Source organism: Sitophilus oryzae, unplaced genomic scaffold (assembly GCF_002938485.1).
Source record: "Sitophilus oryzae breed Bouriz unplaced genomic scaffold, Soryzae_2.0 scaffold_1576_pilon_pilon, whole genome shotgun sequence".
In the NCBI taxonomy this organism is placed as follows: Eukaryota; Metazoa; Arthropoda; class Insecta; order Coleoptera; family Curculionidae; genus Sitophilus; species Sitophilus oryzae.
In genome coordinates, this window is record NW_022146254.1 from 17,127,393 (window position 1) to 17,152,799 (window position 25,407).

At 30.8% G+C, this 25,407-nt stretch overlaps 1 protein-coding gene across 1 annotated transcript in view; it reads left to right on the forward strand.

Moving 5' to 3' along the window:
• LOC115879196 overlaps positions 1-25,407 on the forward strand; it is a 240,595-nt gene that overhangs the window by 124,500 nt on the left and 90,688 nt on the right. The window contains exon 7 of the mRNA XM_030895887.1: positions 13,630-13,915. Coding sequence (XP_030751747.1) covers positions 13,630-13,915 — 286 coding nt within the window. The remainder of the gene's footprint in view (positions 1-13,629; positions 13,916-25,407) is intronic.

Sequence of the window (25,407 nt, forward strand, 5' to 3'; positions counted from 1 at the left end):
TCTAATTTTTTAAATACGAAGGGGCTACTATTAGGTAGTATTATTTTGACCTTACATCTTTAACTAATAAGATGTACGAGATAATTTTATAGTATTTGTGGTTGTAGGTAAAGTATTGTACAGGGTGGCGCCTCTCATACACTCCGGAAGCTCCAACGAGAACGGTAGTTTATATCGAAATGAAATTTTGGCAGCATATGTAGGTTAACTGAAAGCATTTTACAAAAATATATAGAATTATACAGGGTGTCCCCAAAAAAAATTACACATCAAAGGTGTGTTTTTTCGAATGGAACACTCTATATATTAATTAATTTTCGGATTTTAGGAAAAAAATTAAGGTGAGTTTTATTAAAGTAGCATATACCTAAAATCTAAAGATTTTGACATATTTCACATTTTGTGAAAATGAAGAGTAAATTTTAAATTTTGATAACAGCTACCTAAATTTTAGTTGACCTTGTATAGCCTGATATTTAATTACAGTAACCATTGTATGTTAAACCAAATTGAAATTTGACCCGAAAAGTTATACAGGGTGAGAAAAAATTAATATGGAACAGTAGTCACTTTTAAAAGCAAGTTACTCCTTTATTTAAAATGAAACACCCAGTATATTATTCCGGTGTTCAATGGGGAATTTATATATCTTCAAAATATTATTAAGATTGCCTACCCCTCTGACAAAGACTTTCCTAGATATTTTAATTTTTATGATTTTGCGTCAGTAGATCTTTATTATTTAAAAAAATCTAGGGTGGCTGTGATATACCTTTTGTTAATTTAACAAAAATTAAAAATAAAAAGGTACACGTTTAAAATATTTTTTAATTATTACAGAATTAAAACTAGATATAAACCTATAATTATGTGACAAAAATTAACTAGATGAAATCGAATGGTCAAAATGATTCCTTTCCTGTTAACTGCGTAAAATGATTGTCTTTTCAAAAGGATCTTTTCATTTTATTAGGCATATGTGAAGTTCTACCTTGAAAAGCAGCTACAATAATGTCTCTCTTGTTGTCGACAATAGTTGGTCGAGTTTTGTAAACACTGTCTTTAACATATCCCCATATAAAAAACCCAGACTATATAAAATCAGGAGCATTTACGTATTCTATTAATTGGTGAATGCACACTGCATTCACCAACCAATAGAATCATATCAGTTCTCTCTGATGTAGGATAAGTTTGCATTTTCGGCAAATTTATGATTTTTTTTTTGTTTTAATTGACACAAAATAATAACTAGTTGTTAAAGTTGGACTAATTAGAGAGGCATGTTGAAGTAACACAAACATATCACAGACCCCTTGATTTTATCAAATAATAAAGATCTACTCAGATCAAATCATGTAAATGAAAGTATCTAGGAAAATCTTTGTTTAAGGGGTAGGCAACCTTAAGAGTATTTTGAAGAGACATTAATTCTCCATTGAATATCGGAATAATATACTGGGTGTTGCATTTAAAATAAAAGAGTAACATGCTTTTATAGGTGACCAGTGTTCAATATTAATTTTGTCTCACCCTGTATAAGTTTTTGTATCAAGTTTTAATCTGATTTAAAGTACAATAGTTAATTTAACTACATATTAGGCTATACCGGGTAAATTATAATTCAGATAGATTTTATTATAATTTAAAAATTGTTCTTTATTTCTAGAAAATGTTAAATATTATGTCAAAAACCTTACATTTTAGTCCTATACTTCTCTTATAAAACTAACCTTTATTTTTCTCCTAGAATCCGAAAATCAATTAATATATAGGGTGTTCCATTACAAAAAAACACAACTTTGATATGTAACTTTTTTTGCAGACACCCTGTAGAACTCTCTATATTTTTAGAAAGTGCTCTTAATTACCTACAGTCTGACAAACGGATCTGAAACAACGGGGCAACGGTAAGGGGATCGCAATTTTGTGAAATCATGACCGATTTCATTCATAAAATATCCAGGAGCGTGCGGTGTTTAATAAAAATATATCAGGAATTTTTATAATATTTTCCAGTAAAGTTTATAATATTATTTTACTTTAAATGTACCTACATTTTGTTTAGTCATTTGCCAAATATAGTAATATTTGTTAAAACGCGTGTACTAATTACCACAAGCAAAAATCAAGTTAAAAGCATAAAACACAATATAACACACCGCCACTGGATTTTTCAGTAGTAGTGGCTGTTTCTACTATTCCTAGAGAGGGGCATAAAGTTGGGGGTAATGGCGGCAAGACGTGCGAGAATCTCGACCAATCAGATTGGTTGAATCCGGGATGCCATGATGAATTTTGTCAGCGTTGCCAGCTTGCTCTAAGCGGACGTTATTTTTAGGAAATACTTTACCTTTTATAATAGGCAGAATGAAGGAGATCAGTTAATTAGATAAATATACATTAATACAATAAGAACAACTTCAACATATTAGCATATATATAATTATGTATGCTGAAATGAACTAAAATATATTCAATTTATATGTAATATTGAGTAACTTTGCTTTTCTATTATTAAACGTGACAACGTCGACTTTTTTTGCCCGAATTCCTCTTGCTGTTTTAGATCCGTTTGTCAGATATTACATATGCTCAATCAATCTTATTTCAATACAAACTGTCGTTCTCCTTGGAGCCTCCAGCTCCGCGGCGTATCAGAGACGCCACCCTGTACATAATTCGTGTTATCAAAAAAATACTGCACTCATTGTTATGTGCATCGTGCGCAACTTTTGATTTGTGCGTAATATGCTTTTTACAACACTGATTAAGTGATACACTATTCAAACTTTCAAGAACAAATTAAATCGATTAGTAGTTAAACAAGGTCGATGTTAAATGCCAACTGGCAAATTGTAAGAAGTTGGAAGAGCGTAAACCAGACAGCTTAAGTATGTACGTGGTGGATGTCTGAGTGTTTTATTAGAGCACGCGAGGCGTGTCGATGGCTTTCGAAACTTGGCTGGAACTTGAGAAGAGGATTTTGCAGATTTTAAGATAAAACAACTTAATTTAAAGGTGTAAAAGAAAGTTTATCTGTTATTCTATTACATTTGATGTATTTATTATAAATCCTATTAATTTTAAAGCATTTTAATACAATGAAAAAATAAAACAGGTTTTGGTATTTATAGTTATACTAGCGTGTACCAGCGACTTCGTTCGCGTCGAATTAATAATTTCTAATGGTGATGATAAAGCAAAGCAAGAATTTCCATTACCACATCAGCATGAGAAAAAACAATATGGCGATATTATTATACAACTTGGTAATATTTGAGGGGTAGTTTCATCTAGTTGGAATTTGACTTTCGAAAAATTCGTTTGCCAAAAATAAGCTTTTTACGTCAAGCAGTTTAAGCAGAATCGTGGTTAAAAAATTACCCAACTTTTTGGAACGCCCTGTATGATTTTTTAAAAAATTTCAAAATATGTAAAAAAAACAAATAAATTATGCTCGTCCAAGCGTTTTCCCGAAAGACTAACCGTTTTTTAAATAACAAATATTGTAATATTTGAGGGGCGTTTTCACCCTCTTGGAATTTGAGATTCGAGAAACCCCTCCTTATCGCACCTCTACAGTCAATCCGTTAGCCAACCGTCAATCTGTTAGCCAAAAATCAGCTTTAAACGTGAAGCAGTTTAAGCAGAATCGTGATTACTCAATGGTCATATTTTATGAAACACCCTGTTTAAATTTATAAAAAATCTTAAAATATGTAAAACAACAAAATAAAATATACGTGTTTAAGAGTTTTTCAGAAAAACTCACCGGTTTTTAAATAAAAAATATTTTAATATTTGAGGGATAGTTTCACCCCCTTAGAATTCGAGTTTCGAAAAATCTCTTCTTATCGAACCTCTACACCCTAAAGCCAATCTGTTTTCCAAAAATCAGCTTTTTACGTCAAGCGCTTTTAGTAGGATCGTGATTAATCAATGATCAGATTTTTTGAAACAACCTGTATACATTTTTAAAAAATCTTAAAATATGTAAAAAAACAAAATAAAATATACATGTTTAAGCGTTTTTTCGGAAACTTGACGGTTTTTTAAATAAAAAATATTGTAATATTTGAGGGGTGGTTTCACCCTCTTGGAACTGGAATTTCGAAAAATCCTTTCTTATCGAACCTCTACACCCTAGAATCAACCTGTGTGCCAAAATTGAGCTTCTTAAGTTGAGTGGTTTGAGCAGGATCGTGATTAATCAGTATGTCAGTCACTTAAGGATTTTATATATTAGTATAGATAGAAGTATTCAAATTATTTATATTAGAAACATTTTATAATTATGTAAGAATGGTTTATTGGTGTATTTTATTATGTTTTTAATTACAAACAAGAACAAAGACCGCGCAATTTGTATTTTAATTTGTGCCTGTGGAAATTTCTACAGCCCCACAAAAATTCCATTTCAACCAGCAATACCCAAATTCCGTTTTAGACTGGAGCATAGCTTTGTTTGTTTTTCTCTAGCAAGAAATATGTGGAGGCAAAAGAATTTAATTCGAATTTACTATCGTATTAATTTAGCTATCTGGATTGTTATACGTTAGTTATAAAGATTATAATTGGCATACCAAAAGCTTATGAACTATTTTTTGTTGTTTTTATTATACTTTTATTACTGCTTTCTGCATTATATTAATTACAGATAATACAATTTTACTTTTACGAGGTTCTAAGATTAACATTAATGGCAGATTGAGATAAAGACCAGTCTATTTCCTAAAAAATTAGTTTTATCAAAATATAGAATATTACTTATTTTCCATCTAGGTAATCTTCTGAGAGAAACATTAAAAGAAGGAACAACAAATCAGGGACGGGTTGTGTTTTAGAGAGACAATTTTTTCATATTTTATTTGGATATGATATACATTTTTTAAATTAAAATATTAAAAATTATTATTTTTTTTAATTTATTGCCATTTTAGGTACACCGCTATTTTTACTCCATTAAAGATAATTTTGTAATTGTAATTTCTATGTTCTATTTGGTCCGGAAACTTCGGCAGCATATTCTGCAGATAAAAACAAGTAAAAAAGTTCGTATAAATGTATGTCCTAAAATGCTTGGTTTCGAAGATACAGGGCGTAGAAGTTTCATTTTTATTTCGAGATTTTTTCCAAATAATTTCTAAAGTAACGTCAATATTTAGATGAAAATTGGTGTCTAGTTTTTTGACATGATAAATTTGATTTTGATGTTAATATGAACTCCTACTTTTAGAGGGCGCCACCTACACATTTTAACTAGGTTGAAGAGTAATAACTTTTCGTCTGTACCTGTATAAATCTAGTAGGTAAAAAAATATACATTTACAACGTTTTTTACGTAAAAAAGTTCTCTTGGTAAAAATCGCTACTCAAAATATTTGGAATCGAAATTATTAATACATGTCAACATTGACATACATTAAACTTGTTGACTAAATAGTTATTAGACTAAAATCATAAATTTGAAATGTTTTTTTTTTCACAAGTTCAATAGAAACTGTTTTATCATCATTTTTTCGAAGAAAAATTTATGATTAATTTAAAGAAATAAAAACTTCCCAAATTTATCATTTCAATCAAATAACTCAACATGTTTATTTTTAGTCAATTATGACATGTATTGACTAATTCCATTCTAAATATCTTAAAAACGGTTGCTCATAGCGTTTTTTACCAAGAGACATTTTTCGCGTAAAAAATGACGGAAATGTTTATAATTTTTACTCGGTAGTTTTATACAGGTACGGACGAAAAGTTGTTAAAACAGTTAAAACACATATAGGTGGCGCCCCCTACGAATGAGAGTCATATTGACATTAAAATCAAATTTCTCATGTCAAAAAACTCTCAGACACCAATTTTCATCCAAGTATTGACGTTACTTCAGAAATTATTTGGAAAAATTGGAAATAAAAATGAAATTTGTACATCCTGTATCTCCGAAATTAAGCAATTTGGGACATACATTTATACGAACTTTTTTACTTATTTTTATCAGCAGAACATGCTGCCGAAGTTTCCGGAATACAGTTTGGACCACCCTGTATACGAGTTCTGAAATTATATCACTTCATCTTTATTTAAACATAAATTACAGTTGACATAGTGGTCAGAGGGCAATACGCAATAGACAAAATTATAAAAATAATACAAAACAAAAACAAATTAACGATGGATTTTGTCATAATTTATTTGTATATGATACACATTTCTTAAAATATTAAAAATCTCATTTTTCAGTTTATTGCTTTTACAGGTACACCACTATTTTTAATCCATTAAACATAATTTTTTATTATTAGTAATTTACATAATTTATTAAATCGAAACATTTTTATATCTGTTCTGAAATTGTATTATTAGGTACACTACATTTTTTAATTTTTATTTAAGCATAATTTATATTTTATAATCGACACAGTGGTCAGAGGGCAATACCTAACAGACAGAAAAATAATAAAAAAGATGCAGCTTTATAATTATTTAGAATTAAAAAGCAATATTCTGGGGAAAAATAGCCGGAAGCTAGACCTCTATACCTAATTTCACCTTGCGCAATATTAAAGTTTTTTCATTACGCTCGCATAAAGGCTGCTGTTTATTAAAAACAAGACCAAAGACTACAAGAAACGTTATATTAAAGAAACATGGTGGAAGTGTTCTGATTCGAAAGTTTTCCTCAATATTATCTTTATAGAGTTGGGGAAAACGGGGGAGGATATTATTTATTGTTCTACATTAATGTTATACAATACTTTAATCGACCATCTATTGGAATATGGAATTATTGAAAAATGTCTGTTAGTAACGCATGGTTTTCGCTTCTTAAAATATTTCAAAATAACACACATAAAAAAGTCTGTTAATTAGGTTATTCACTATACACTAATTAACATAGGGACGTACACAGCAAAAACAATGATTGCAATAATTTGCAATTCTGATTTTGCTTGTTTGGTAGGCAATAAACTTAAGAAATTCGAATATTTATCCGCTGCTATAACTAGTGTCAAAACTAAAAATTAATAAGTGTGATTAATTTTTGAAAATATTTGCATTTGTTTTCAATACTGATGTGAGACTAATTCAAACGAGAGTGTGAAATGTGTTGAGAAATTAATCGGGATTTATCCATTTAATTAAATAATATAAATATATTTTTGTCATACGCTCCCAAAAACAGCTATTTTACGGACTCATTTCAGTCCGTAAAATGTTTCTTTTTCGGCCTAGGCCGTAAAGGTCGTCATGGCAACCTTTATGGACTAAAATGTCTAAATTGTTGATGAATTTGTGTGATTTTGTGACAAATTTCGAATGACATGTCAAAATGCGATGAAATAAACAAACTCGTTACTAAGATATGAATTTATAAGCCAACTTTTTTCAAACATTATAATTTCAAATATGGAAAATTTGCAAATATGCGTTCTAAAAAACTGTAAAAAGCGTATGACAAAAAATAGTGTATGTAACACGTACCTAAATTATGTTTTTTAGGACTCATCTACTATTTCGGACTCGGCTAACGCCTCGTCCGCAAACAGTAATGATTCGTCCTAAAAAACATCATTTTAGGTACTAGTTACATAAATAGCTATTATTTACTTAATGGAAAATAAATTTCTTGCAGTTTTTAGGTATATAATAAAATTATATAAGAGTTTCTTGCCTTGAACTGCTAATATAGAAATTAATTCCACGCTGTGTTCGACATAATGTGGATCAACCTGTTCTCACTACCGGTTTCGGGGCCCTACCCCATCATCAGGTGAGCTTGGGTATTTCCACAATATGTCGAGCACAGCGCAGAGTATATAAACATGACTTGTATAGTAGCGGTAAGATATTAAGTCCCGCATCGCGAGATAGGGGCCTGCGTGCAATAGTAGTACTTTCGTACCACCGAGGCACAACTATCGATAATATATAAAGGCTTTTTTCGGCTAGCCCAAATTATATAATGGAAAATAAATTTCTTGCAGTTTTTAGGTATATAATAAAATTATATAAGAGTTTCTTGCCTTGATCTGCTAATATAGAAATTAATTCCACGCTGTGTTCGACATAATGTGGATCAACCTCCTCTCACTACCGGTTTCGGGGCCCTACCCCATCATCAGTTTGAGCTTGGGTATTTCCAATTTTATTATATACCTAAAAACTGCAAGAAATTTATTTTCCATTATATAATTTGGGCTAGCCGAAAAAAGCCTTTATATACTATCGATAGTTGTGCCTCGGTGGTACGAAAGTACTACCTTGCACGCAGGCCGCTATCTCGCGATACGGGACTTAATATCTTACCGCTACTTTACGACAAGTCGTGTTTATATACTCTGCGCTGTGCTCGACATATTGTGGAAATACCCAAGCACATCTGATGATGGGGTAGGGCCCCGAAACCGGTAGTGAGAGCAGGTTGATCCACATTATGTCGAACACAGCGTGAAATTAATTTCTATATTAGCAGTTCAAGGCAAGAAACTCTTATATAATTTTATTTATTTATTTACTGCTTATTTTTTGACCGCACATAATAAAAAGAGAACATTTATTTATTTACAAATAATTGGAATTATGTGAATTATTATAAAATATTATATAATTAATATATACTAAACCTGCATAAAATTGCTAATCTGTATAGGCCGCGGTAATTGTGTAAGTATTCCTTTTCCGAAAATGCTGAATTTATAATTCTAGTTAATTTTTTTTGGCAAAATAGCAGCAACACAAAAATTACATTCCTTTTTTTCACACCCTGAATACTATAGAAAACTAAATCTCATACAAAATTTAGAAAAATCGCATCAATCTACGAAAAACGATCTTTAATATGCTAAAAAATCAACATCGGTCCATTTTTTTCAAAGTTACAACTCGGAAAATGAGTAAAAAAATCGCTGTGGTTAATTTGACGGGCAGTTTATACAGGGTGTCCCAGAAATAAGTGCAAATATTTTAAGGGAATCTGGTAGATCTGGTCAAAAGAATTTTTTTTCCTCTTTACCGTTTTTCCAATAAGTCCAAAATAACCGAGTTATTTTACTTTCAAAATTTCCAAAAAAAAAAAAAATTTGCTAAAATTTTGAGAACCACTGGATTTTTTCTGAATTTTCTTTTAAGTAAATTTAAGCTACTACCTATGTTGCCATATTATCAAGAAATTATGTTTTTTAACTTAAAATTAAAAAAAATTCTGTCCAGCAAACCCCATTTGAGCAAATTGGATTTTACTGATAATTACTACAACGCTATTTTCAGTGTTGTGTTATTTATCAGAATGTTTTTTTTTCTGTCTACCAGTTCGTTGTACATTACTTTAGTTTTTGCTAAATTCATTTTGACCTACTTTATTGCTGGTTGTATTTAGTTGGTTAATTTGTACTTTTTACATTTACATTTTAGGACTATTGGCAATTAGGACTATACAGGGTGCTACAAATTCGAGGTACGAGCAACTCGGTAACCGTAATAGATACGAACATGGGTAAATTGGAGCAAAGTTGCGCTTTGGGATGTTTACCAAGATGACATCAAAAAGTTTAAAAAATTTCAAGGATTGCTGAGTTTTTTGGAAAAAACGGATATTTTTGAAAATCAATTTTATTTTTTCCTGTCGATACTTTTTGGAAAATCAAAAAACTAATTGCACATTCTCATAGCCACTTTATTAGGGCTATCTGATAGTATTTTTAGATTTTCAAATTAGCTGATAATTTGTGAGATACAGAGGCCAACTTATTTTTTTTAAATACGGACCTGCATTTTTTATTTCAGATTTTGAAAGAACTCGCTCTCCTGAGTACAATGATATGCCATACTTAATATTCTTTATGTTTTGGAAATTTTGACACAATTTATTTAAACTAATTTCAAGTCCGGCTCTGTTTTTTTAATATTTAATATATTCATCGTTACAATATTGATAAGCTTTTAAACTTAACAGCGATGTAGGTTGGATACGGAAAATCAAATGCAATAAAATAATAAAAAATAATATAAATAAAAGATATTATAAACAATCCATTTCCCCGGAAGATGGATTGGAAATGGAAGAGCAGTATAAATGGCCAGCGAGGTACATGGACCGTCTGATGACGTCAAGTAATTCGACAGGTCCAAATTTTACAAAAAAGTAAAATCAGCATATCTCGGCAGTTACAAAAAAGAGTACAAAATGCAAAATGCACTCAAAAGTATAAGAAGATCTATTCAAAAGCTATAAATAAAATTGAACGGAAAATAAATTTGTGCCATAAGGAGGGTGGTAACCCTTTCGAACATGTAGACTATGTAAAGCATTAGAAACTAGTTTGTACAAGTTAATTGATTCATAATAAGTACGATTAATATTATGCAAATTATTAGATCTTACAATGAGAATTGCAAATTCATAATAAGAAAAGTTAAAAATAATATCTTTAAATTGCTGATCTGGATATTATTTATTTGAATCTTTCAATTGGCTCAATTTTCCTTATTCAATGTTAATTAGTACTGATCAATATTGTTGCGATGAATATAATCAGATTAAATAATTTAAAAAACAGAGTCGGACTTGAAATTTTTTTAAATTATTGTAGCGTTTTTTTTATAAACATTACCACTGCGAACGGCAGCTTCTCATCGGAGAGCAGTCGTGGATAAGGTATTTCATTGGAAAGAAAACTAATTAATAACAATAAACAAAAAAAATAGATATTGGGCGCCAGGCATGTACAGAGAAAGAAAACACAGTTGTATATTACTTAAAACTAATGAATATATTTATTCATGATGGACTGTGATGGTAAATAGCATTGTACAATTTTAATAATTATTATAGTGGTTATATGTCAACGAAAGTGGTGTTAAGAATTGTACTAAATATCTATGAAAACAACTATGATAAAATACAAGACATGTAAAGTTTAAGAGAATATATGAAATGTAGCATTACTTTAATTAATTTGATATATTTTATATGATGTTAAATCGAAGATGTTGCAACCTGTAGATTTTAGAATCTATGTTTGGTTATTCATCTCTTAAAATAGTGCAATAGTAATATCTATAAAAGTAATACCATTACAAGACGTAATGCAATGAAACCTAAGATCTAAATTATATTTTAAATATTAAATTGACATGAATGTTCTTAACAATCTAACCACCACTAAATATAGTCTGTACGATATCGTTTAAAATGTACGTTAAGTTAAGACTGAAAATCGACTGAAAACCAGAACCTAAATCTACACTTAGCTGTTCTTGAGGCAATCCTGTTTCGAAGAGTAGCAGCGTGAGGTGGGCTCATATCTCTGCACTGTCTGTCGGCGATCCTGTTGGCCAAAACAACAAAAGGGGCCAGAATAAGGACACCATGAATCACTACAGCCGTAGCTACTGACTAGGCTTAGAAATGGGAGCGAAGCAGCATGGGGCTTACGCTGTATCCATAATGTGGCAATATGGGGACACTATCCGTACCTTGGAACACTACTAGGACCTTGGATAATGTCTGTAACCTGGACCATAACCTTGGACACAGTCCGTCCATAAGACAACGGTACAGGGGAACACTACCCGTACCTTGGATACTACTAGGACCATGGATAATGCCCGTACCTTGTAAATAGTCCGTACCTTGGACCCTAAAAATATGAAACTCTTGTTTAAAACCAAACAATAACTAACTAAACCAAATAAATTATAAGGCTTGAACGATACGGAATCCGATGACGAGACGCCAGACATCATATATATCATATATAAAAAAGACATGTAACGAACTAAAAACGTTACATTATAATTAAATAATTTTGTTGCTGTTATGGTACTCAAAACAAAAAAAAGTATAAAGTGTGGCATATCATTGTACTCAAAAGATTGAGTTCTTTCAAAATCTGAAATAAAAATGCAGGTCTGTATTTAAAAAAATTAAGTTGGCCTCTGTATCTCACTAATTATCAGCTAATTTGAAAATCTAAAAATACTATCAGATAGCCCTAATAATGTGGATATGATAATGTGCAATTAGTTTTTTGATTTTCTAAAAAGTAACGACAGGAAAAAATTAAATTAGTTTTCAAAAAAATCCGTTTTTTTTCCAAAAAACTCAGCAATCCTTGAAATTTTTAAAACTTTTTTGGTGGCATCTTGGTGAACAGCCCAAGGCTCAACTTTGCCCCAATTTAACCATCTTCGTATCTATTACGGTTTCCGAGATACCAATGCTCGTACCTCGAATTTGTAGCACCCTGTATAGTCCAAAAATAGCCAATATCTTAAAAAACTACAAGCATAAATTATAATAATCATCATTTATTTTTCTATTTGCATAATGGAATGGGAAAACAGTGAGAAAAGAGCATGTTATTTGAATCTAAAAAGATTATTCAAATACTGATTATTTATATTATTATTCAAATAACCACTTAACAATACTTCAATCAAGATGAAAATATAAAAAATATAGAGAATAATTGACAATAACTTTCAAATCCATTGGCCTCAATCAATCCAAAACATTCGGCCAGTGAGTCATTCATACTACCAGATTGACAAAAAATCACGTCACTTTACTATTAGACTATACGAAATTAGCCGGGTGACTTAGTAATTCATAAGAAAGTATACAAAGTTTTTATGATACAATAAACCGTATAAATACTACAGGGGGTGTTATTTATTATCCTCTAATATGTAAGAATTTTATTAAAACAATCCAGGCATATTTAATGGTAGAACGAAAGTGCCTTTATGCAGTCTCTAATATTTACTTAGACAAAATGCAAATTTCTCTCGGCGTTTTAAGCTGCATGATTTAATTTCATCCGGGGCAATATTAAAAGTTTTTTCATTAAGACCGCATAAGAGCGACTGTTTATTAAAAATCTTCGAACTAGAACCAAACAAGACAGCAAAGAAATAAGAGCACTCCACGCCCGCCTTAAGGAATCTCCTTTAATAAAATTCTTTTCTAAAGAGATTCGCATTTAGTAATTATCTTACAATCTACCTTTTAATGTGCAGTTATCTGCTGGAGAGTATATTTATCTACAAGAATATAAAACGTAAAAAGTTTTGGTACTAATCGACAATTTTAATAGCTTCTTGCAAATCCAGAAGGACTAGCTATTGGCTTATTCTACTGCAACCTTTACATATCTACTGTGGTTCTTTTTTTATCTTGAGATTACATACTCCAGTCATATCCTTCGTACCCTTCGTCTAAGTTGAAGAGTGAAATGTGTTATGTTATTTCTTTTTTTGTGACAGACGCACGTAGCTTCATCCATTAATCTTAAATAGTAGTCCCCGATTAGTAGAATCACAATAATTTTGACAGATTTCCTACCTATACTTATTAGATCTGCCATTAAATTTTTTAATACCACTTTACTAAATTAATTTATGAAACCTTCGGATTAAAACCATCTATTTCTCATCTCGTTTTTATCAATCTCACAATATTCATTACTAACTAAACGAACAAAATCATAATAGCCAATTATTTCAACCATTGTTGACCGCTCCGTATTTGGAAATAAAACGAAACAGATTATTACTTATTTACAGTACCTGTAATAACTCGAAGACTTACTTTTTCCAGGCATGGTTTATCATCATCATGAGCATCACCTGGGTAGGCTCCATGTCCCTCTTCAGCCTCCTTGTCATCAAACATGGCGGTTTCTACTTCAACCCGACGGGAATGCACGCCTGCGAGCCATTTTACCCCAAGGCCTCGCTCAGGATCTTGGCGGCATGCGGGTTCTACTTCCCCACCACCATGATCCTGATGTACTGTTATGGGTCAGCGTTTGACGTCAACAAATTAGGATTTAAGAAGGCGCCCAATAGTTGTAATACTATATCGAGTCCAAACGAACAACCGGTGAGGGCGACTAGTATAGAAAAAGTAAGTGTTTGCATAGTTTTTTCTTTATCATATATAGAGTGTGTCAGAAATAAGTGATATTCGAGAGATAATGTATTTTAGAATATAATGATGAATATAAATTATAACATCTTTCTTTATATTTCTTTTCGTGTAATATATTCATTAGGAAACAAAAAATATTATACTTAGTATATTTTAACAACATTTAACATTTTTACTAGTGAAAATATTGTTCTTGATACATTCAAATAATCATCTAAAACCGTACTTAATATCCGATGCAATATACAAATAAACCAAAGACTTCCCTTATTCACTTATTTAGAAATAAACACAAAATGAAAGTTGCAATTTTTTCTTATCAAACTTCTTGAGAAGTTATTACATTCTAATAAAACATTACACAAACTTCTACTTGAGGGTTTGTTATGATATGTATCAGGTAAATAACGTATAAAAAATGATTGATAACCACCTTTTTAAATTAAAAAAGTTTTTCGGTTAGGTATCGCTTTTTTGGTATTTTTCTTTGTTTGACAGTCCTGGGTAACAAAATGAACAACGCAAAAATATATAAATTCAGACATGGAAATGAAAACTTTTAGTTTTTTTTCTTAGTTTCGGCCAAGTAAATGCAAAAGTATTTCTTCTATAAAAGGAATTTGGCGCTAACGAAACTATTCTAAAGGTAAAAATATACCAAAAATACCCCTAAAAAGCCATTATGTAGAAAAGGGTGTCTCATATTTAACGCATTAAACAGTCACAAAACGCGCGTTTAAAAGCCCTGCTATCTTTAATATTAAATGTTGATGTAAATATGAGAGTAGAAGGATAGAAATTAAACATAGAAATTTATCTTTTTTATCAGTAGAACTCATACAAAAAAATCTTAATTAGTAAAAACACCTTTAGTCTGTCCAACGACAAGATCCTTGACAGTGATAGATGTGTCTGTCATTTTAATTCCAGAGTAGCTTATTTTATTTTACAAAGAAATAAGTTGGTACAGTTGGAACGCATAGCCAGGAAATTAATATATTTAAAATTTGAGTGACAAGTAATTACTTCAAAATATTGTAAAAAACTATATAAAACTGAAAAAAATCTAATCGAGTTATTTATTTAAAAAAACGGTACATGTTAATACAAAACAAACAAAAACATAACACCATATACCAAAAATATAAAAAATAACTATTTTTTACTTTCAAGCTTCAAGAAACTTCCCGCACTTATTATTTTATTTATCAATATAACTCATATACAAATACAAATTTTTAATATTCCACAAAACAACATAAATAAAACAAACTATTGTATTAATAATAACACTTGCCGAATTTTATACCTTAAAGGTTGATTAATTAACTTTAATATTATTTTTTTTAAACCAGTACCTTTTGACATTATTTTTCTGCAGTACTAAAATCCATTATACCTATCGTGTGATGTCGTTATTTTACAACTACTCCAGTTTTTAATATATGTTTAGTACGATCCTTGTACTATATACGAATGCAGTTATTTATGACGAGATGGTATACAAACTTTATTGATGTAACTTTATTGGTGTATAAGTCTTTCTGCCTGGGCACCGAGTATTAACTATAAACTGTGCTCTGGGTCTACAGTTAATTTTCCCTCGATTTTTCCTCCACTTGATTTCAAAAGACATAAAACACACGTAATAACACCAATCAAAATGCATCATCTTTGAAAACGCAAACATCTTCGAAATATTTGACATAAGTTGACACAAAATTATAACTTATAATTTAGCAAGCCTCAAAAATCTAAAGGCGAGTTCATACGCATCGGCGTGCGTTTGTCGTTCATCGTTCCGTCAAACCAATAAAATTAAAATATGATCTATCATTTTTGAAATAAACCAATAAAACTGGTTAAAACAAAAAGAGACGACGCATGACGGATTTATATTTAAACTCATCCATAGTCAATTTAAAAATTATTAGAAACTTTTTTTAGTAATTTTTTAGTAAATAAATTGGTATGGACGTCATCTACTTTTTTCCTGTCATCGTCTGTCGAAATCTTACCTGAGAAAAAAAAACAGAGTATATTTTATTTACTTCAAATCAAAATACATTAAAATGACACCGTGGCAAAACATTAAATAAAGTGTAAAACAATTATGTTAAATTAAAAATGGGAAAACATATGCAATGGAGAAAAAAGTGGCATTAAAATATTAACAGTGTCACTTAAAATGTGAAACAAAAAATATGAATATACCAATTAACGAACTAAATATTTCTCAAAAGCTATTGAGAGCAAAGTAGTGTGTCTGATATTTGTGTTATTAAATTAACAATTATGGGGTGCCCGGTGGCGTAGAGGTACAGGCTCTCGTCTACCAATCTCAAGGTTGTGGGTTCGAATCCTACACCCGGCATTTTATCAGCCAACTATTTTTATTAAAATAAAAATAGTTTGGGTACCTAGGTCAACTCAGCCTTAAATGAGTACTTGGGATTCACAATCCTGAGGTAATAATAGGCGGTTGAAGCGTAGTGCTAGCCACATTACCTTCCTTGTATATCGAACGGCTCTAGCATGGCAAGCTGTACCTTGGTACTCCCAGGGCGTTAAACGCTATATACGGGAGCTATTATATTATTATTATATAAATTAACAATTATTTTAAGTTATCTATTTTTTTAGAAACATATATTTTTATAACAATTCTAATAACTACTGACATTTATTATTATTATTTTTTATGTTTTTTTTGCTTCTGACGACGGAAAGAGATACTTTTTGAAAAGTTAACCATTTTTTTGTCCGTTAGGCAAATTTGTTAATTAGTAAACCACTGCCGACAATTTGTCTCCGTTGGATAAACCCAGCAGTGTTTACAAATAATAACAATTTTAATTTGTAGATTTTCTTACAGTGGCAAAGTACCCATAGGAATTGCGCTTTACCCAATTTTTTGATATGCTCTTTCCTTAATCTTTTTTTATTCAAAAGGGTGTAATAATTAATTAGATACGTTGTTAAATAAAATCTGAGCTAGATTTTAGACGTTTCACTCTGCTCTCGTTGACTTTCCCGTATAAATTCGTCTTTCTCAAAATTATGACCGATTCCTATTCAAGCAGACCGGCCACGGAGCCAGAACCTTGGCGATAAAACCGCCACATCTAACCGGTAGTCCGTTTGATACGTCGCACACGGATTTCCTTTCAAGTTCCGTCGCCTCGGGGGAGTTTTTACCGTACCGCCCGACGGGGATCTAATAAACTGCTCCCGATCGACCGACTTTACACGTCAATAAGCCCGGTCTTGACTTGGTGAATTTGAGAAGCTAGCACATAATAATAGTTGTTTTATTATTTAGGATCTATTTCAGAGACCACCGTGTGTAAGTTATGGTATCATATTATTGTTATATTCCTGATCCCGTGGGTTCCTGTTATACTTAAATATAAAAAACAGCACTTTATTAAATTATTAACTTAACGCTTATACTAAGGGCTGGCAAAGGTTAGTCTTGGGTCGAGATTTCCGAATGTAAGAAGAGTACGATGCCGTTTACAATGAACTGAACAAAGAGAGAAGAGTAAACACGTTGCCAAACGTATGAAATAAACCGAGAAACTGTGCACATTGCTAAGAGACGTGGAACGGGATATAGCAACTGGTGGACCCAATCGGTACCTCTGTCAGTACTTAAAACTACGGAAAGGTGTACATCATGCGTATAGCTTCACGATTTAATTACCTCTCGTGATACTTTATTTGTTTATTTATTAATGAGTCGTTGTAATTTTCCCTATATCTTGTAAATTTTTAAGTGCAAGCTAGAAACACTTGCATTTTTGGTAAAAATAAGTGGAGTTGAGTTGGTGTTCGACAGTGGTCGCGCTATTAGAACTCTACAGGATGTTAAAACGTTTTAAAATTCGATTTTTTGTAATTATCTTATATATCATTATTTTTTTTATTTGGCATAGCTGTAGGTTGGACTAATAGTAATAATATTTAATAGTAAATTAGGTAAACTATATAATTTATTAATTTTAATTTTATTCTAATTTGATTAATTATTGTGATTAATAAAATTGCGTTTTTATCTCATCAAGGAAGCCGATTTCGACAATATATCAAGAGATAACTTTTAATTCACATTAAACGGCCTACATAATTTTGATATGAAAATAAAAAAAGTCAGTGGCGCACATGTTTTATTTTTGAAAAAGATTCCAGTGATAAAAGATTAAAATATGTAGCACTCATAGTAACATTTACTAAAGAGAATCACTAAAGCTTCATTCAGAACCTCGCAATTAGTGGAATAAATTAGTGGTTTCAATTACTCTTTATACTTTTAAATTTACGATCATTCACAATGTCTAAAAACACAATTAAAATTAACAGAATATCTTAGCAATAACTTGCGTCAGTCAGTTGTATCCATAGAGAAAGCCTAATATTTATCTTTTAAAACAATCAACTTTTGATCCCTAACCACAATTTCTCTTGACGGAAGATAATCAAAGGGTAAAATGACATTTGTCGCAAATTTTGAAGTATAATTAGTCGAAAAGTTAAAAGTTTGATAACTTTTTCTACTAATTGAAAATGACTACTACCAATTTTGACGTTCTGAATGCTTACATTGAAATTAAAGGAACAAACTTCTACGCTAATTGAAATCACTAATTTATTCCACTAATTGCGAGGTTCTGAATGAAGCTTAAAAGTATTTGTAAGAAAATTATAATAAATCGAAAAATTATTAAGACTTAAACACCCTCTAGCTACGAAATAAAGCAGAATCGGACGGATATTGACAGGAAAAATAAATCCTATTTTTACGTGAGGAATCTCCCCACGAGAGATGGCACATGTTTTTTAAAACACCCTGTATAACCAGACATGTTATCATGCCTGGATATTTCTTATAATCTCTTGTACCGCACACCTTTTTTCCCTACCACACACCAAGTCTACGGTACGAAATATTTACCGAATATATCTACGGATGATTTTTTAGAATTAGAATTTAGAATGAGTGGGAGGGGGGTTAATCACTTCGACCTTACAGATCCATTGTGTCCCCCTTTCTTGAATCATAACTCATCATACAGTCCCAGGGCTTTGACAAAAGCCAGTATCTGGGACGGTTTTATAGAGGGTAGTTCTCCATCTCCAATATCAGTCGTACCAAAATTCATGGCACGAATGGTTGTCGTCTCGGCGCACTCAGTGATGAGGTGTACTGGTGTTTCACCATCTTCCCCACAGAATCTGCATTCGCCGTTTCTTCTTAGTTTCAATCTACTGAGGTGTTCATTGAGGAGACAGTGTCCTGTTAAAAACCTGCGATAAGCCGAAGATTGTTCTTACTCAGACCCAGGAAGATCTGTGATTTTTCTTGATCATAAGCCCTCAGAAACTTCTTCGAGTGTCTTAGACCATTGCAAGATTTCCATTCCAGGTTGCGAATGGAATCTTCCAAGTTCTTGAGTTCCGCCTTGAGTTGGTTACCACTTGGAAAGTAGAACGGTTCTGGTCCAGTTAGTGGAGTGTTCGCTCCTTTCCTAGCTAGATTATTTGCTTTTTCATTGCCTTCTATCCCTTGGTGAGCAGGCACCCAGTGTAGGAGGACTTTGTTTTCTTTGCCTAATTTATTCAGCTTCTCAATGCATTCTTTGAGCAATTTCGAATTGATTGATACTGAGTTGATCGCCTTTAACGCTGCTTGACTATCAGATAAGATGGCTTTTCTTGTTTCCGATAGTTCCTATCTAAGATAAGTTGTACGCATCTCTCGATAGCGTAGATTTCTGCCTGTAGGATACTAGGGTAAGTGCCCATTGGTTCGGAGTAATTAGCTCTCGGCCCAAACACTCCGATCCCTGTTCCCGTATTGGTTTTGGAAGCATCAGTATACCAAGTTATGGTATGGTCTTGGTTTGGTTTACGGATGATCAGCGAATATATAGGTACTGATTTGGGCCATAGCCAAAAAATGAATTACTATTTTTGGTATATCATAATTATACATATAAAATGAGGGTGATATTCATTTCCTAGACAACACTGTTTTTTTAACTATATGGTACTTTTTATACAAGGTGTTAGAAAAACGCACACCAAAATTTCATAGGGTTATTTCTCATCAGAAGATAAAAAAAAATCTATAAACATGGGTCCAGAAATGCATAGTTTTAAAGTTTCTGAATTGTTAAGACTATTAAAAAATAGTTTTTTGTAGTTTTCTTAAGTATAATAATAGAAAAGTTTTTTGTACTGTGTGTTCAAAACTTAATGTTTAAATCGTTAAAATATATAATATTACATTTTTAATACTGTATTACTGATTTAAGTTAGCAAAAAATACAATATTTTTGATATTGAATTGAATATTTTTATGGTATACTATTATTTACTATTATTAGAAATATTACATTAATACCTATATAAATATCAAGATCATATATAATTTTCTATCAAACAGAAAGGAAAATAATAGTGAATTATATATCAATACTACACATGAATTTCTAGATTTACAGCAGAGCATTATTTATACTTTGCCCAAATCGAGCCAGTCTTTAGGTTTGTGTTGCTTATCTAAAATACATAAAGCTAACACACTTTTATAAAGGGATAAGTAGTTTTATGTATATAATATATTTTTCACCTAATCCCTCGCTTAAATCCTCATTTTATATACTAAATATCATCAAAAAAAGTAAAAAAATCATCAATGTCGGCCCTCTAGAACAAAATCTATTGAACTTTCAAATACATGAAAATGTTAATATGTCCACAATACCCATTAAAAAGGTGATTTATAAACTGATAAAATTATATAATTGATATCATATTTGGTTTATTTTCTATGCATGAGTTTATTTATTTTTGCGCTGTTCATTTTCTTACCCAGGACTGTCAAACACTGAAAATACAAAAAAAATACAACGAAACCTAACCGAAAAACTTTGTTAATTTAAAAAGGTGGTTATCAATCATTTTTATACGTTATGTTTTTGATACCTGATACATATCATAACAAACCCTCAAGTAGAAGTTAGTGAAATGTTTTATTAGAATGTAATAACTTTTCAAGGAGTTTGACAAGCCAAAAAATAGTAACTCTCATTTTAGGTTTATTTCTGAATATGTAAATATGGAAAATTTTTTGGTGAATATGTAAATATGGAATATACAGGGTGCTACAAATTCAAGGTACGAGCATTGGTATCTCGGAAACCGTAATAGATACGAAGATGGTTAAATTGGGGCAAAGTTGCCTCCTGGGCATGTTCACCAAGATGTCATCAAAAAAGTTTTAAAAATTTCAAAGATTGTTGAGTTTTTTGGAAAAAACGGTTTTTTTTGAAAATCAATTTTATTTTTTCCTGTCGTTACGTATTAGAAAATCAAAAAACTAATTGCACATTCTCACATCCACTTTATTAGGGCTATCTGATGGTATTTTTAGATTTTCAAATCAGCTGATAATTTGTGAGATACAGAGGCCAACTTAATTTTTTTAAATACGGACCTGAAATTTTTATTTCAAGCTTTGAAAGACTTCGGTCTCCTGAGTACAATGATATGCCACACTTGATACTTTTTTTTTTGTTTTGGATACCTTAACAATAAAAAACTATTTAGTTGTTATTTAAAATCATTTCAAGTCCGACTCTGGTTTTTTAATTTATTTAATCTGATTATATTCAGCACAACAATATTGATCAGTGCTAATTAACATTGAATCACGTCAATTGAAAGATCAGGTCAATTGAAAGGAAATTGAGGAAAATCACGTCAATTGAAAGATCAAATAATTAATATCCAGGTCAGCAATTTAAAGATTATTATTTTTAACTTTTTTTTATTCTGATTTTGAAATCCCAGTGTACGATCTAATAATATGCATAATATTAATCGTAGTTATTATAAATAAATCAACTTCTACAAACTAGTTTCTAATGCTCTGCATGTTCGAAAGGGTTACCACCCTCCATAATGCACAAATTTGTTTTTCGTTCCATCTTATTTATAGCTCTTTGAACAGATCTTCTTATACTTCCAAATGCATTGTGTACTCGTTAATTGTTTTTTATTACTCGTTAATTGTTTTTGTACTCATAATGTTGAAATGTATTGATTTCAAATGTCCAAAACAATTTTTATTAATTTTCTTTATTCAATGTTAATTGCTGATGCGCTGATCAATATTGTTGTGCTGAATATAATCAGATTATATAAATTATAAAACCAGAGTCGGATTTGAAATTACTTTAAATAACAATTAAATAGTTTTTTATTGTTTTACCTAAAAAAAGTATCAAGTGTGGTATATCGTTGTACTCAGTAGACCGAGGACTTTCAAAACCTAAAATAAAAAATGCAGGTCCGTATTTAAAAAAATTAAGTTGACCTCTGTATCTTACAAATTGTCAGCTAATTTGGAAATCTAAAAATACTATCAGATAGCCCTAATAAAGTGGCTATGAGAATGTGCAATTAGTTTTTTTGATTTTCTAAAAAATAACAACAGGAAAAAATAAAAATGATTTTCAAAAAAAGCCGTTTTTTCCAAAAAACTCAGCAATCCTTCAAATTTTTAAAACTTTTTTGATGGCATCTTGGTGAACATGCCAAGGAGCAACTTTGCCCCAACTTAACCATCTTCGTATCTATTACGGTTTCCGAGATAGCAATGCTCGTACCTCGAATTTGTAGCACCCTGTATATATTATTTGAATATATCAAGGACAATATTTCCACAAGTAAAAATGTCGTTCAATGTTGTTAAAATATGTCATATTTTTTGTTTCCAAATGAATATTTTATACAAAAAAATACAAAGAAAGATGCTTATAGAAATCACAAGAAAACGTTAATAATAATTTCTGTTGATCATTATATTCTCAAATATAGTATTTACAATAATTCTCCAATCTTTTTTCGCTTAATTTGATGTCTTTAAAATTAAAAAAAATGTAGATAGATTTTTATTTTAATTTCAATGATATTTAAAAAAAATAATGAATAATATATCATGTCACTTTTTTCTAGAATTTTTTACTCTGCGCTGAGGGCAGTTCGGGGTTCGGGTAACCTAAGAAATTTCACGTCTAATTGTATTACCGAAAGGGCTTCTTTCAGTGTCCATCGATACTGCCTGCCTACAAATTGGTTTAATTTTGTTATAATTATATGAAAATTTGGACTGAAGCTTTTAGGAGAGCTTAAATTCTCTAGAAGCATTAATTTACCTTTTTGATCTTAATTTTTTAAACTTTTAATTTATAAATTATTTCATATTTTTTAAAGCTGTATCAGTTATTTAAAGAAAAGCTGTATCAACAAAGGTAAAAAGCTTGTAAAAACAAAGGCTGTATCAGAAATACAAATCTCAAAACGATTAATTTTCACTCTCAACAGTCTGTCAAAACTTGTTGGATAGACTTTACATAAACTTAGTAGTTTTCAGAATTATACAGGGTTGTTCACCACAGACGACACGGAGTATTGTAGCTAAACGATTAGATTTTTAGAAATTGTAAGTTTTGGGTTCGTTGAAGGACTATTAGAGGTTCAATTTAAAAATAATTTGACAAGATGCAGAGTGTCCCAATTGAGTAAAAAATATGATAGTTGTATTTTATTAAATGAAACACCCTATATATTATTCTATTTTTAGATTCCATGGTTGAAATAAATATCCGGCTGCGATACCCTTGAGGTGGAGGCTGGATGATCTGTAAATCTTTTTCTCTATTGCCTCCATGGATTTGAGGTCAATTCCTATTGTGAGAATCTGATTATGGCCCTTAGGCCAGCGCAAATTATTTTGAATTTGCAAAAATTTTTAGAAAGCTACGACCATTGAAAATAGTTAGCCTTAGTAACCCTTATTAACATACTAAAAGTCCCCATTTGTCCGATGTGTGCGTCATCAAAAAAAATCGGCCGCCATCTTGAATTTTGGTACTTTTTGGGAAAAGAATGTGAATAACTCGAAAACGGTGCGTTATAGCGAAAAACTTCAAGAGGTAAAAATTAAAGAGAATAAAAAACTCTATCAGAATCAATAAAGAATAGTTTATTGTCCTAACGCAGTGACGTACACATTTTTTTTGAAAATCGAGCAATTTTTAAAAAGAATCACCGAAATGCAAATTACTATTTTTAAGCTTATTAACAAATAACATGGATATTTAGCATCAATTCAACTAAATTACAGTCCTTGTGACATTTTCAAGAAATATTTATTGGTGGTTTAATAATATTTCAAAATTAACAAAAATTGTCACAGCTATCCTTTGCTAAATACATGTGTACTAATAATGTGCGAAAGCAGCCTCCACCTTGTTCCGGTCTGGGTTATTTGCATTTAAACCAAGGTTTTTTGTTACCATTTTGTAAACAACTTATTTTTAAAAATACAGTGACAGTTTAAAATATTAGGCTACAGGTTGGAAGAAAAAAATAAAATGTAATATAAACTGGCTACTTTGTATCCAAAAAAAAATCAATATAATTCAAATATCCTTATAGACCAGGAGTTCCATCTGGGAGTACTAATTCTTGTACTACTTTTTTTTGATCGCAGTGGTACATAGTTTATTACATCCAGATTTGCAATTACAGTAAATCATTTTCAATACAAATTCTGGTACCACTGCGTTTGACATTGTTTTTGGAACTAAGGTATCCGTTTTTTTACTCCATCCACATTCTGTTGCCTCTTCTCCGTTATTTAGCCAATACTGCATTTATATATAGGTCCTATAATAATGATTTTCAGCTGCGTTAGTTGTTGGAGGTAGCTAAATCAAAATTTTTACTATAAGTACCTGACAAGATGTAAGGGCTTTATATTTAAAATACCTCAACTGATCTAAATCTTTTGCTAGCCTATGTCGACCATATAATGAAAATAAGAATGTATTTCCAGCTTCGACTAGCTCAGATTTTTGTGCTGCAGGATCTTAAAAAAACTGATGTAATTTGTCGCAGATGAGGATCTTTTTGCAACATTTTGAAAGTCGCCAGTTTACATTACATTTTATTTTTTTCTTCCAACCTGTAGCTGTTCACTGTATTTTTAAAAACAAGTTTTTTTACAAAATGGTAACAATAAGACCTTGGTTTGAGTGCAAATAGCCCCGACTGGGATAAGGTGGAGACTGCTTTCGCACATTATTAGTACACATGTATTTAGTAAAGGATAGCTTTTACAATTTTTGTTAATTTTGAGAAATTAACCCACCAATAAAAAATATTTCTTGAAAATGTCACAAGGATTGTATTTTAGTTAAATTGATGCTAAATATCCATGTTATTTGTTAATAAGCTTAAAAAATTAGTAATTGGCATTTCGGTGATTCCTTTTAAAAATTGCTCGATTTTCAATTTTTTTTTGTACGTCATTGCGTTAGGATAATAAACTATTTTTTATTGATTCTAATAGAGTTTTTTATTCTCTTTAATTTTTACCTCTCGAAGTTTTTCGC